Below are 15,791 nucleotides of genomic sequence, written 5' to 3'. Positions count from 1 at the left end.
TGTCATTTTGACAAATTGACAAATTAAATGCAGTAAAGGTTTGTCATACTGCCGAGGTAACAACCCTAGCTAACACATGTATTTCTCGTTCTTTGCAATTCACGATTCATGCTCATTCTAAATTTTTGAAATGAGGGAAAAACTTACAAGTTTCTCTAAATAACAACAAAACTAACTGGGCATCACAGAGAAGCTGTAGTGGGTGGTTACGCTGCAGCAGCTAGCATTCAGGCTAAAAACAGTGAAATGAGTGTGGATGTGTTTATTGAACAGGTGTGTGGAAGGTGAGAGTGCCCCCTACAGTGAAAAAAAAAGATTACTTAGAGAGTGTTAATGCGATTGGCCTGAACCGTTCACATTTACAGTTCATATTCTCCATTTAAATGTCAAGTCAACTATAATAATATAAGAGAAAATGATGTTTGTCGTTAGAAATAAATGATAACAACAATCATCAATTATTGGTACTGATACTCCATATTGTATATATCAACACACTATACTCTCTCCAGTATTTCTATGTGTTATCATTAGAAGCAGGATGTCGCTGTAAATAATAACATATAAAGATCATAATTCATTGCTTGGATACACACTTCTAAACACTGCATTTAGGCTGTGAAAAAAAGAAAAAAAGCTCAAGTTTGATTAAACAGATGTTAAAATGATAGCTGGGTCCACCAGAGTTGCACTGCAACCTTATATGGACACACCTCAGGTTCTAAGAATAGCTCCTTCTTCATGAAGGCACAGGAAACCAAAACACACACACACACACACACACAATGCCGTGGCTACAGGGGAGGTAGAATCTGCTAAAACAGTATGTGGTGTCCAAATGGAGAGTTCAGATTTCAAGTGTGAGGAGTAAAAAAAATCGATGTAAACAGAGAGCAGGGCAGGGACGAAGAAAACAGGATGGATGCAAAAGAGGAGAAAGTGAGAGAAACACATAACTCATGTGTATTGAGCTTGGCAGTAACCCTGGGGAAATTTAATAGCGCAGCAGAGTTACTTTGCTGCCTTGATTTGATGAATATTCATGTTTAGCGCAGAGAGGAAGAGAGAGTGAGGCTGCTTCACGGCATAACTCTGCTGTGTAGCTGCTACAGTTGATACTGTATCACAGGTTGTTGCTGAGCAAGATTTTCTTTTTCTCGCCCGAGAAGCCAATGACTGACGTAGATTATTGTTAATTTTCCTAAAAGATTTAAATCACATTACAAAGCCTGAATGATGCCTGTGGTGATAACGCTCAGTGCTGCGATTAGTCATCCCGTCTCTGTACAAACAGGGTCACTAATGTCCATCCATCACAGCGTGTCCTGTGGCTGGAGCTAACAGGCCGAGTACCTAAGATGGATGGATGCCTGAAGCACACGAGATGACACCAAACCACGACTGAACAAGTGTCCATTTACATTTCCGGCCACCGTGCCACGGTCTGCGGACTCTCACTCCTGCTGCTCCTCAGAAGGACGGACACAGCCACAGGTCTAATAAAGTCAGCAGAACTGCACCATCTATAAAGACAAAGACTTGCTCTGCCAAAGCCACTGCGGACTAGCTGCACTGGCACGTACAGCGAGGTGCCGCAGGCTGCAGCCCCTCCACCCTCCACCCCCCTCTGTCACAGTGTCGGCGTCCACTGAGATGGCTGAGACACACGGCACGAGACACGGTTTTGTGCCGTGAGCCGATGAAATCTGAACCTTCTCATCAGCACGATGTAAATGACATGCAAGCTTTGCTGTAACTGAATGGATTCAGGGAGCAAAACAAGTGAGCTTGTTTCAGAAACATCGGTCCTCTCCTCCGATTTGATGTGACACCTTCAATTTTATTAGCGTTTTAAGCCATTTGTGTCAAACCCAAGGCCTGGGGACCTATTCTGGCCCACCATATCTTTTATATGGTCCACCAGAGTAGAGCTTGGTGTGGTTGTCTTAACACTCTATGGTATAGAGTTTATTGTTAACTGGTTAATTGAGGTGGACAAATGTGGTGCGTGATTACCATGTGTATGGCTAATTAATCACTATTCAAATTTCTCTTATTCTGATTCTAATCACGTGTACATTTATTTATGTTTACCATAAACTACGTCACTTTTAATGCACCTTAATATCGTGATCTGCCACCTTGGAAATTATTAGACTCTTCACTAAAGTAATATCGTGATCTGCCACCTTGGAAATGACTAGACTCTTCACTAAAGCAATCTTTGTCCCAACTTAGACTTGTGGGTAATTTCGGCCCCTTGAGTGAATGAGTTTTTGACCTATGCTTTATCAGTGTCTTCTAAACACTTTCTTCCACTTTGCCATCTGTATCATGACCAGTTCAAACCCTGCCCCCGCCCCTCACGTTAAGTACCGACAATCATCTAGCCATTTCAGTATAGTCTTTTTTCAAGTTTTGTTCAGGATTTTTATTTCTTCTTTTTTAATTTTATTTAACACAATGTCTTATTTATGTAAATGTACTTCTGCAATAAATACATTCAGATACATACAATTATAGCAAATATAAGCTTTGTGTTGAAAAAGTTTTTCTATTTGTTTTCTACCTTCTAGCTGTCTGACCAAGCATCGATTCTTAAATCTTTCAGGCGGCTTCCAGCCTCCTTTCCTCTGCTGTGGGTCAGACATGGAGTTTCCAGAAGACTTTCTCCTGGCGGAGCTGGACCACCTGCAGCTCCTCAATGACTCACTCTTCCAGAACAACTTCACAGGGGGCTACAACGAGACAATCGACCTACTCCCGACTGGGGTGAAGGTCACGATCGTGGTCGTCTACATGATCGTTTGTGTCATTGGCCTGGTGGGAAACTTCCTGGTCATGTATGTCATCATAAGGTAAGACATTCAATTAATGATATGAATGATAACAAAACGGGTCTCGTGCACAGCAAAACCTACATTAAGAGTCAGTGTGAACTAAAGTGTATTCATGCACTTTAACTACTGCAGGATCAAATACCATTATTATTATTAATAACGGAACCAATTCAGGATTGAGTTTAAAAAAAAATTATATTTTAAATACTGTCGTATATCGTCATAATTAACAGGTACACTCCATTGTTTGTCGATAAGTCGACCATCGTTTTCCTACTGACCAGGGCTACATCAAAGGTGAAACGCTAACAGAGGCTGCAGCGTGAACTCTTGTCGTTGTCTCAGCCCAGCTGAATAGACATATTCATTTAGAGCCCTACAGTCAACTGTCTGGTCATGTGTGGGTCATGTGTAGGCCCTACTTAATTAAAACAAACACTAGTAGCGAACATGTGAGTGACACGTCTGTGAACATGGTTCAGATTTGGGCCAGTGTTAACTAATGAACAGCTGTCGTCAGGGGACGATGTACAGTTATCTGCTGGACCTTCCCAGTGGTGACGTCCCCCGGTCTGTCTCGCCACTTTAACGTCTAGTCTGCTTTAAGGATGATGCTTCTCTAAGGACTCATTATAAGCTATTGTTTAGTAAACAAAACCTCGCCTGAAGCTCCTGCCAAATAGCCTTCCCATTGCTCAGTCTGCTTGGAGAAACGACTTCATGGAGCTGTTGTTAGGTTCACTAGTCTCAAGACAAAACAGACATCACGCTGCTCCAACAGAGCTGTTGCAACACATGACTGTCGGCTGTGTAATTATTCTTTCAGACTCTCAGACTGAGGGACAGCAAATGTTGTCCAGCGTCTTTCTCTACTGTTCACTAAAACACTCGGGAATAATACGAATCACACGAGGACAACGTTGGAGAGGGGAAACACGTTAGTGCGGAAAAACAACTTAATTTGTTAAATAATCTCTGATTCTGTCTCGATTCAGTGAACCCACGTTGCCACATTTATACTAAAAATGACAAATGAAATAAGGTGGTTTGTCCAAATGTTGTGAGTAGTTTTTTGATTTTTTATAACCAAAGTTTGACAAAGATTCAGATTCAGAAACAGCTAAATCATCATGTCCATCTTGTCATGTCATTTCCATTAGTTAATCAGGTTTAAATATATAGATATTTTTAGATTTGTCTTATTATTATTACAATTCTCATTGGATGTTTTTTTTTTACACAGCGATAGTGAGATTTTATGTAACACTGTTAAAAGGCTGTGCAGAAAAACCTACACTGAAGCTTTTACCTTGATTACATCTGGAGCTCTCTCTCTCTCTCTCTCTCTCTCTCTCTGTCTCTCTCTGTCCGTCTCTCCCACGCTGTCTCTCAATCTCTCTCTCAAACACACACACACACACACACATATCCCCACACACACACACACAGGTGTTGGATCTTCAGCTAATCGGTGTCAGCACTCCGCTGTTATCCTCGGTAAAAATGGCGTCCTTCTGACAACCAGCTCTTATTAAGAATGTCAGAAGGCAGCCGGCCCTTTTATGTGACAGCGTCAGGTTGGATAAAAGGGCTGATTGCACAAGATGGTCGACCACAATATTTGCCATATAACTAAACGAGGCTGAACAAAGTGCACAGCTCTCCTTGGCCTTTTAATCCACGACAAAGGCTCGGCGGTCCATTTTTCAAATAGCGTGGGACAGATTTCCGACATGGCTTCTGAGCATTACCGATATTTTATGACGGCTTCAAGGTCAAGCTACATAAAGGCAAAGAAAATGTTCTGCTGACGGGTTCCAGGAAAAACACTGAATGGAATAAAATGGTAGAAATTTGGAGGTCGACTTTGTGAAGGTTAGGAGTCTGTTATTTTGGACCTGGCAGTATTTAGTTTTAAGAGTGATGGAATGAAGATGGAACCGTTGACTTTGGTGGAAACACGGGGAAAACAAAGTTAGGAAGATGATGTTGAAGTCACTCCTGAATTCCATAATTCCATCAGACACTGTAGGTGTTGGGCTCTGGCCCATACACAACAACCAGGAATGGGAATTATTGCTTTATTTCAGACAATGTTGTGTCTCAGACTTATTCATTGCTAATTAGTTAGAGCAGTGCTTAAGAAATATGTCATTATTTAAAAGACCAACCCCATTGGATTCCAGCTTGAGTTTCAGTAAAGTTAATGGAATTGTAATCACCTTACTTTCTATTCAAGAGGAACGCAATCGTTGAAAGAGCTCAGTTACTGTTGTAATTAGTTACCTGAACGACAAAAGAGAAAATAGTGAGAATAAGAAATGTTAAGGACTCTGGAGAACCAGGTTTAATATCAAGAGGCAAAAGAAAAGTCCTGCTCATTATCTTGCAGCATTTGGAGAGTGACATTTAACAGTACTTAATGCCATTTCACTTTCTCTGTCTTCCTGTCTCAGATTGATAGGGTGTAACTGTGAGGTTTACGACAAATCCCATCAGTCAAGCACACGTTCTCTAAATGCAGCGACTGGTTTGAATACCAAAATTGGTGATTTCAGGTTATTTTATGCTTTTCACTGCTCCTGGGTTGTTTTTTGTTAGCAAAATTATACTGTGGTTGACCAGGAAGCAATTCTTCATTTGTCCTGTGTACAATGACTTTCAAATGAATCAATAATTCCATCATTTGATTTATCACCAATAGAAACAGGTATGAAATACAAACATCTACCTGCTGTTATTTGTCTTTCTGTTTTGTGGCGACGAAAAGCTCATAGTTAAGAGTGTTGACTTATCTGTATTAATTATAATGAATACGTTACCATCATGACGATGGTTAGTCATTATTAATCCACAGCTATGCTTTGTTAAGTCAGATTACATTTTTTGTCAGCCCTAGTTTTTTGTATTTTCTCTTTATCATTGTGGCTGTGATTTACGCCGGCTTCCTGCTGTTCTCTAGGGGTAAGAGATCATATGATTTCTGTTATGTATTATTCCCCCTGCTGAGTGTATGTTTTTTTAGCTGAGAAACTCTTCATGGAATATCTTAGAAGTTGAGCTATACGTTGCTAAAGCCCTAATGTAGATCCGTCTGTTGTCATGGAAACACAACAGTTATTCTCCAGAAAAATCTCTCCAGACAGCATTAATTTACTCACAAAAACAACAGAAAAAAAAAAAGCTCCTTGGACCGAGCAGCTCCGTGTTGCCTCTGTGTCAGTCTTCCATTCTCTCCTCTCTCACGGCTCCTGAATTCATCAGAGTTGTTTTCCCCGTGGTCTACTTTATGCTTTTCGAGCCTCTGGCGATAAACAGATGCTGATACACGCTCCCGCCCCCCCCCCACAACACCTCCCCAGCCTATGGCTGTTGTTGTTGTTGTTGTTATTGCAATAGGTTGCAAACGCACCTGCACTGCAGTGCTCAGCTCAGAAGTTGAAACTATTTTTTTTTTCTTCGTTTTTCTCTGACAGCAGCAAGAGCTAAAGACAAGCCTAGTTTTCAGTGGCATCAATATTGTGTGCGGCAGGAAACAAAAGGCAACAGGACTCTGGGAAACACATTTTGCTCACAGACATTCAAGTTAAACTAACACAGTAGGATGAGAACTTCAATGACAAGATACTAACAAACTATAAACTACACGTTTAAAAAAGACCATCTGAACAAAAACCAGACTCCGGAACAACAAAACAAGCTCTGACAAACAGACAAGAGCAGACAAGGGCTGAGAATGAGATACAACGAGCAAATAGGCCGAGGGAGCGTGAACAGAGTGCAGAACATGAACAGGGAGAAAAACAACACCAGCATTGAAAGGTTCAAAAGAGGAGGACGATAAGATCTTCCATACTACAGATTCAGACGAGGAGGAGGAGGAGAAGTCCTTTAGGAGCAGTGCCACGTCTGAGCAGCCGTCGTCATAAATCTAGAACCCAAGTATCCCATCAAACATCGATGCAGGAGGATAGTAAATGAGCTTTAAAAGCCTCATAATGTATACAGCCCACTAGTATGAAGTCACCCAAAGTCCGACTGTTTGTATAATCAGATCGTGTGCTAAACACAGTTGGAGTCATTAATAATTCTTAATTTTTTTTTCTATCGCTAAAAAAACACAGTGATGTTATGTTGTTGAACAGTAAAGAAGTATCGTTCCCTTCTCAAGATTTCTTATCCAAAGATACCCAGGGGGTTCGCAACTAATCTGGGAATTCTGTTCCCACAGTACACACCCACTGGTACCTTTGTCACTCACCTACAGTAACACAGTGGTAACATCATAATTAAGGACATAAAAGACATCAAAGGAGTGGGACTTATTCTTGGGAACCTTAATGAAGGAAAAACAACACAACAAAAGAAAGCAGACGTAACACAATCCACGTACAGAGCTACGCCACTGCCCAACTCGTTCCTAGCTGTTTGAATGATAGAAGAGAACTTTCTTAATACATTTATGGGACTGTGTACCAGTATATGAATAGATAATGTATACACAGTAAACAACTAATTATCCTATATAATGTGGCTTTTGTTCCTCCCCTGACAGTTCTTTTTTATGACATGTTGTAACAGTCTGTAGACATGATGTCTGTAAAACCCACAGGCAGCACTCTCATTAGCACAGACAGGTCAGTGTCTGTCAGTTATTACTATCTGATTTTACGCAGGTCAGACTTTTGGCGCCGCGGCGTCTAACTAGGTTTGGACTGAACCGAGTTCCACAGTTTTCTGTGTCACTGCGCTGAACAGATTACTGGTTTGAGAGCTAATTTAAGAAAAGAGATCCTCCTGTAAAGGATTGCTGGTGCGGAGCTGTTGTGCCTGGCACACATGCACATGCACATGCACATGCACACGCACATGCACATGCACATGCACACCTACAACAACCAAAACTACTAAAAGCCCAAATGCACAGAAGCATGACGAGAAGAATCCCCTTTAAAACCTGATGGAGATTCTCCAGCAGATAATTGGTTCTTCTTACCATGTGAGGCCCAGACCAGACCAGACCAGACCGGACCAGACCAGACCAGACCAGCCCAGACCAGACCAGACCAGACCAGACCGGACCAGACCGGACCAGACCAGACCGGACCAGATCAGACCAGACCAGACCAGACCAGACCTCCCTGATCAGGATCAGGGAGGGCTGGTCTTTCTGTTTGTTTTTGTTAGAGGGAAGAAGGTGGAGGAGGGAGAGAGGGAGACATTGAGACATAGAGAGAGAGAGAGAGAGAGAAAGGACAGACCGATGTCTTAGATGGTATATCAGTCAGTCATTGACCCTTTGAGCAGCATCTCATCCCACCACTTCCTCACAATCCTCTTCCTATGTATCATCTACAGCAGTAAAAAAAAAAAAAAGGGGGGGGGGGGGGCTGGGACTGTTGGTGGGAGGAGAATAATGACATGTCAGCACAATTCTTCAAAGCTGCCTGTGAACAGAAATAGAATAAAGCTGAATTCAAAAGATAATGAGAATCCTGCATATTTTAGCATCATTATTGGATATATTTTATATACGCTCTCAAACTACATGTATCAAAGTATATATCATGACTCACCAACTATATTTGAAGGGTCAAAGGTCAAGGTTTTGTTAAACTACAGTCATAAATGGGGATTATTGATAGTTCTTTAAATTTCAGTTGTTTTTTTTCAGTTCTTTATTCATAGAAACCACAGATTTTCTCAGAATTCTGGAATCGTTTCAGGCTGGATTGGACGGTCTGGCGGCCGGTATTTGGCCCACGGCCCAACAGTTGATGATAACTGCTATATATGATGAACTGTGTTGTATTTAGTAACACACACACACACACACACACCTGCCACTGGTGCAGCTTTCCAGCTGTAAGGCCTTTTTCACTGAGCAGTTTGTTCACGTGTCCTTGAGGTTCAACCTTGTTAGAGACTCATAATGACCAGTCTTTTTTTTTTTTTTTTCTTTTGCTTTTTTGGGAAAACTGTGAAGTCAGGCCTAAAAACTGTGAATCTGCAGGGAGGTGATGAACCTGAGCCACTGACGTACACAGCCATAAACACAGACTTCTTTTAGGCTAACAAACGTTAGCCTACGACAACGCTGTGTCAGGTCTAAGCTGAGAGCGCGGCCCTTGGCTCATTCACTTCCTCATACTGTGACAATTAAGACAATTAAAGATTAGCTCATCCACTTCCTCATACTGTGACAAGACAATTAAAGATTCAAAATGAGAAGGACTCACATTTCCACCCTAATGAGTGATTAAGACAGTAGGCAGTTTGCCAGTGTCTGCTCAGGTCCCCAGAGATAAACATCAGATTTATTGAACTCCAGGAAAGACTTAAATTAAAAAGGCATTTTGCCAAATCACAAAGCAAAAGACAAATCACTAAAATGGAACAGTTTGATAGCTATGTGGTTAGAGGGTTATCACGTGACCATATCACTACCCAAGGTAGTTCATCACTGGCTGTAATAACTTTCTGAGCTGATATTCTGAGGCGTGAACCCGCTTATACAAGAGGGAATGAAAAGAACAATTGCAACATTTAACATATATATTATTTCTTTCCTGAATTCCGTTTGAGACCAGTTCATTCATTTTACAGCAGATGGAACTCCGACCCCGTCACAACAACAGGTGTTAAATGTAGTGAATCTCACAAAGCAACATGTGGTTGGACACGGAGGCATCATTACACCACATGTGCAACAGACCAGATTTAACTGCAAAGTAGTTTTTCTTTTTTTTTTTTTACCTCACTCCCTACGACACACACACACAGACACACACACACACAGAGACCCTCTTGCAAAGGACACAGTCTTGTTAGGGTTAACAATGTGTGCAGTCATTTCTGCTCAAGGCCTCGGTGAAGCATCTCCTTTAATGAGGGCCTCAGATGGTCCAACAGGGCCAAGACATTTGCCATCATCACAGTTAATTTATGCACTGCCCGACCAGAACACGACAGCTGTGAGCCTTTGACCACCTCTGCACTCTGTTCTCTTCACTTACATCAGGGTTCACAGTCAGCACAACTGTGAATGAAGTCAATCATTTAATGTTACCATCGTCAGGATCGTCTTTTCTGTGGACGACATTATAAGCATCAGTCATTCATTATTTATTGACTCAGTCATTTTTGTCCTTGGCAGTGAAAGGCGGCCATTTTCAGGCCTCAAACGCTTTAAACTGTGCTGCACTTTACTGTATGAATAAAGACAGCAGCTGATATGAGGAGGTCCAGGCCTTCCTGCCTCGCTCCCTTCAACAGAAGGATTTGTGATGCATTTGCAGCAGTTTTTTTAACAACTATTTTAAATAACAATCCATTGTGGGTTACCTGCATTTATTTTGCCTAAAGATCTCTTCCCTAGTGTAAACCTAACGTTTTGAGACATCACGGTGGAGTAGAGATTAGTATTGATCCAATATTTGTATCAATATAGGTCAAAATTCCATGATAAAAAAAAAGGGCACCTACAGCCCGTTTGGTTTCTCAGCACCTGCAGCTACAGCATGCTGGAGGAGAAAAAAGGTATGGGATTGATGTCAGTATCAGCAGATACTCCATGTTGCAGTATCAGTATTAGACATGAAAAAGTTGAAAAGAGTCACCTCTAATTAAGAGTAAAATATTTTAGCATCTTTAGGCTGATGCTTATTAAATAAGGTGAAGACTTGTTCTAAGCCAGTGTTACTACAGCAGGCAGTGCCGTGTTGTCATACTCTCTCTCTCTGTACAGTGAGCTGTCTGTCAAATCCTTGAATCATCTGCAACATAGTCCAAAGCGCTGGGCAAATCAGATCGCAATTATGCATGCGAAGACATCGGGCTCCGTAGCAGCACGGTTGAATCATCTCCATTTAACATGAACAGCAGGGGAGTCTGGCAAAACAAACACTTATTCATATGTAAATGTCATTAATTAAATCAGAAGAAACAACTGAGATAGGACGAAGAAGGAACAAGAATACGTGCGAGGGGCAGAACCGTGCACGGCGCATTTGAAGTTGGGTGGTGATAAGTGGGAGAACAGATCAGGGATAGGGAGTAAGAAAGGGAGAGGATTTAGAGTAGGCACAGGGTTGGATTGTTAATGAGGCAGTGTGATGTGTCGGTGATGCTTCTCTGCCGCTCCGACTGATGCTGTTTGAAATGACACTGACGACCCATTTCTGTGAAGTCCCTGAGCTTCCTGTAGAGTCGAAATCAGAGCACTACAACAACGGCAGCTTGCGTTCCTCTTTATTGTCAGGAAGCTGCTGTAAACTCACTGCATTTCATTTTTATACGGCAGCTGTTCCTTCTGGCAGCAGTGAAACTGTCATATGTTCAGTTCTTTACTGAGGTTTCACAGGTGAGTCCCCTGTGATTAGCCCGGGCTGTCCAAACCACTTTTTTTTTATTTAGAAATACTTGCTGTACATCTGCGTTAGCACGTAGTGTCTGCAATCACATATGTTGACCCCCCCCGCCCCCCCGCCCTGCCCCCTCCTTTACTAGCAACAGATGTGGTTTTAATAATGCTACTGTTAAAGTGCCCTAAAATGTTGACAGTTGCCTCTGCTTTCTCTGATCTCTCTCTCTTTTTCATTTTATTAAATTTTAACATCCTTTCACTCGTCTTTTTCTTTTAATTATCATGATACATGTGACAGTTTAATCAAAACACCAAGTTAATGTCAAAACATCTTGCTGTGAAAACAATCACCAGGGTGTTTTAGAAGGAACACTTTCAGTCGGTTCTTATTCTGTTTGACGTTTCCTGGTGTTGATGGATTTGTCTTTCGTCTCACTTTCTAGATTTCTTTCTCACCCCGTAAATACCTGAGTTACCGTAGACATGTACATCAAGTCAGCACACGGTGCCATATAAAGGCAGAGCTCTTTGTTTATATTCACTGGTGGCATGACATACACTGGATTGTGCTACATTCACTTTATGTTTTTTGTTTGTATTTTTTTTGGGAACTGAATTCCGAGTTGCGGAACTAATACAATAATGTTCGACATTTTGCTGTTGAAATCCGATGGCATGACCCTATTCCTCAACCCTCACGTCGTTGACACTCAGATCAGATCCCTGATTAGCAGCAGACAAACAAGCCAAAGGTTGGTTTCTCTCACACCAGATCGTAATTAGATGGGCTTTCTATTCATCCACTGAGAGGCTCAGCAGCATTCAACGCAATCCAAACTAATTTCACACATGATTCCACCTGTGCCCTCAGAACAATAGTGTCATGATAAGTATGATGGAAGCTCAGAGAGACGTGGACACGAGATGGTCGGGGATAATACAGATTGAATTGAATGCAACATTAGCCTGTTGAAATATATATATATATATATATATTGATGAAGACTCACGGACAGTTCATTCAATAAGAGTCAAAAGTCAAACTGCTTCATGGGTTTTGTCTGGCGCTCAGACAGTAAATTTCCAGTAGGTTCAATAACACGTAGGATACATCGGGCAAAACACAACTATATTTATATAAGAGCACAAGAATTGATTGAGTGACAGTACCATACTCTTAGAATTTTATTATCATTATTATTATGAGATTGGGTCGATACGATTAAGGCTTTGATCAGGTGTTTTCTTATATACTGTAAAACACACGTAGGATACATCGGGCAAAACACAGCTAGCACAGCTGCATATAATGAATCATTGCTCGGTGTTTGGATTCATTTACCACTTCATAGTCTAGGTGTTTGCAGTTACATCAACCACTGGGTTCCTTCAAACAACCAGGATGATGCTATTTTTAAAACATCCGTGTCATGTATAGGCTCCTTGTTTTCCTGTGGCTGTACCTTCTAATTACTTCTTACAGCACTTCACTCTCTTTGTTTTTTCTGCCTTATTAACATCTCTAATCACTGATGCAGAACCCACTGCTGTGACGCCTCACACAGCGCTGACAGTTGCTCCCAGAACCATTTGAATAAATTTGCACCTCCAAAAATACATCAACCCAAATGAAATCTAACCTTTTGATAAAACTTCCAGTCAGCCTTGTAGTCCATCACAATATGAAATTAGGCAACTAAGTTTTATATTTAAACAGCAGCCTTATATTTCTCTCCCTGATTTAAATCCCCCGCAGTTGAACCTCAGCAGAGACGTCATGAATAAATGCATGAAAGTATTTGATGCACAACTGCATCTGAGGATCTCTAAGGACATGGGAGCGGACTTTTTCCGTATATCTTACAGCGATGCCCCGCTGACCCTTCTTTCCCCTCATTAGTGACGATGTAGTTCTCCCCTTGTAGCAGAGAAATGTCAATAAAATTGTAGATTCAAAGAAGAGTGGAATAGGTGACAAAACAACACCTCACTGCAAGGACTGAGTGGAAGAGGTCAAACGAGTGTTTTGAACGTGGAAGCAAATGTGTTGGTCTGATTGACCTGAGGTCAGATGGTTCTTCTCAGGCCTCAAACGTTCATCATCTACCTGTATGAGAGGCCCTGCCACCTGTTTATGGATGACAAAAGCCTTAACTGTAACGACAGGAGTTAAAAAGTCTCCTGACGAAGCCGCGGTATTTGCCGTGAGTCAGCAGTCAGCACAAAGAGCAGGTAGTCTGTTGCTGCTGCCACAGCTGTGAGCATGGCAGGTAGCAACAATGAAAGGTTGGGCATATGTACTCCATGCACGTACTCGGCATACTCTGATTTATAGAAAATCATTCATTATTTACGTGCTACAGAGAGTGAAGTCTGACTGCTGTGAAGGAGGGAAGGTAGCTGAATGTGCAGCTGCTGACGCTGGTAAAAAAAAAAAAAAAGTGACAGAATGTCAGATAAGACACTAATGAACATTCCCATGTAGAATTGGAGTGAATCTTCTCTCAGGATAATCCTCAGAGCTTAGTTAGCAACTCTCTATTGTAGACAGTCAGGAGACCGTGGTGTTTTGTGTACGCATGAACGCATTCGCTTTGTAAAAACCAGCAGAGGTTTTTTTTTTTTTTTTGGGAGGAGAACATTGCACTAGTTTTACATGCATGTCTAGGAATACTTCTAAAAATTAGAAAGCACATGCATAATATGACAAGGTTATCTTTGACCAAAACCCCTGAGAGTGTGGTGAGATACGTACATCACACTTTCACCAGCATCAGCAAACGTTTCAGCCTGGATTACATAAGACTATACTGTATTAAACCTACACTGGGGGAATGCTTGATATCCTAAAAGTAGATAACGGTCGCTGTGTTTTACTCTGCACTATCTACACCTTCAAGCAGTTTCGTCTTAGTGTCATTTCACAGCAATGCAGACATTTGTTACCTTTAGATAACGGAAGGATTTGTTTTCATTTTTTCTCCTTTTTTATTACAGAATTAATTACAGAATTATACCAAGTTCCACATCGTCCACATGGTCAAGGTCACCGCTGTGGTGTTTTGTTTTCATTCATGTTTGCACTGAGGGCAGGAACAGATGGTTATTGATGATTTTACACTGGTGTAAAGTGATTTCCATGGGCTTTTTACAACAAGGGCAAAGAACATTATTGAGTTTATAGGCCAACCGCAGCTGTCAGGAATTCGTTCATCTTTCGTCATTAAAGCAGGAAAATAAGCACACTTTAGTAAACTGTACCATGTGTCACTGACTGACAAAATATTATTGAAATTGAAGAGAAACACGTAGAGAACCCTCCGCCATAGAAAACAGAGGGAATTGAGAATCAAACTAACATGTTAAAAAATAATAATAATAATAAAACCTTGTCAGTCCTGTCTTTGAATTAAATGTTCAACCTCCTGTTTTGGAAGAAAATGTTGTCAGCAGGCATTATCTGGAACATCTGAGTCTGAGGAGATTTTTTCTCGTTTGAACAAAATCTAAGATTTTCTCCACCATCACACAAGAGTAAAAACTAAAACAGAGTCAAATAAAAATTTCTACGATGGTTGCTGTAAATTTTCAAAGAAGAGGTAGGAAGAAGAAAATGATTAGTTTCTCAACTCAAGGAGTTGAGACAAGTCTCCCATGACAACTTAAAGAGATACAACAGAATCAGACGACAGCGTCAGAAGAGATTAGTCTCTGATACTGTTGTTACAGGGCCACTCCAAAGAAATTACATTTTCCCGCTGACAATTCATTACTTTACCCGTCGGATGCTGATAGCCTGGAGCGCGATACAAAAGACGTCTGATGTGGGAGGATGTTTCATCTTTATATTCCTCATAAATTCTCAGATTGATGTTTGATTTTTCTGGGGCTTTTATTTATCCAATACAGAGGGATGAGAAGAGGGAAAAAATCACTACGTTTTCCTTTAAATCTGATCAATAGGTCTTTTCCAGTAGTGGTTTAATTGCCTCATGGCATGAAAATAGCATCATCTTAAACAACCAATGGTTTATTGTGTCATGTAATCATTTGATTACGCTAGCTAAGCTAACAAAAGTGGGAACTTAGACCTTTAAATTGCCCAATAAAAAGAAGAGACGCCAATCATTTTGTATTTTACCTCTGTACATATTGTATTGATATATTTATTATATGGTTATGTAGCCTCATTGGACCAAAGTCAAGATTGTTTTGTCCTGAAAGGAACGAGCCAGTACAGGTTTTGTTGTTTTTGTTGTTTTTAATCACGCAGCCGTATTTGTTCCTGTTTAAATAGACAGTGAGCTGGGACATACCACCTTTATTTGTAGGATTTTTGGAATAAAAAAAAAGAAGAAAAAAGCTTCCATCATAAAGTCCAGACACAGTAATAGGTGACTGTAATAGCGATGGCCTACGCTGCAGTCGAGTCAAAACAGATGAATGGCACAGATGATAATGACTTCCATGCAGACACAGCAGCTGGTTTGTTCCATGAATACTGAGTCGCCGCTGTGGTTATTATAATGCCGCTCACGGTCAACAGTACAAACACTGGAGCTTTAGGTTCAACTCCAAGGTTTCTG

General features: G+C 41.0%; 1 protein-coding gene across 1 annotated transcript in view; it reads left to right on the top strand.

Moving 5' to 3' along the window:
* Window positions 1–15,791, top strand: part of oprl1 (opiate receptor-like 1) — a 38,972-nt gene that overhangs the window by 3,174 nt on the left and 20,007 nt on the right. The window contains exon 2 of the mRNA XM_008318934.3: window positions 2,612–2,858. Within this exon, the coding sequence (XP_008317156.1) occupies window positions 2,650–2,858 (209 nt within the window). The 5' untranslated portion in view covers window positions 2,612–2,649. The remainder of the gene's footprint in view (window positions 1–2,611; window positions 2,859–15,791) is intronic.

The sequence above is a fragment of the Cynoglossus semilaevis genome, chromosome 10, assembly GCF_000523025.1.
Source record: "Cynoglossus semilaevis isolate Cse_v1.0 chromosome 10, Cse_v1.0, whole genome shotgun sequence".
Classification (NCBI taxonomy): domain Eukaryota; kingdom Metazoa; phylum Chordata; class Actinopteri; order Pleuronectiformes; family Cynoglossidae; genus Cynoglossus; species Cynoglossus semilaevis.
The sequence above is the reverse complement of the archived record's forward strand: the minus strand, read 5'-3'. Positions and strand labels throughout refer to the sequence as shown.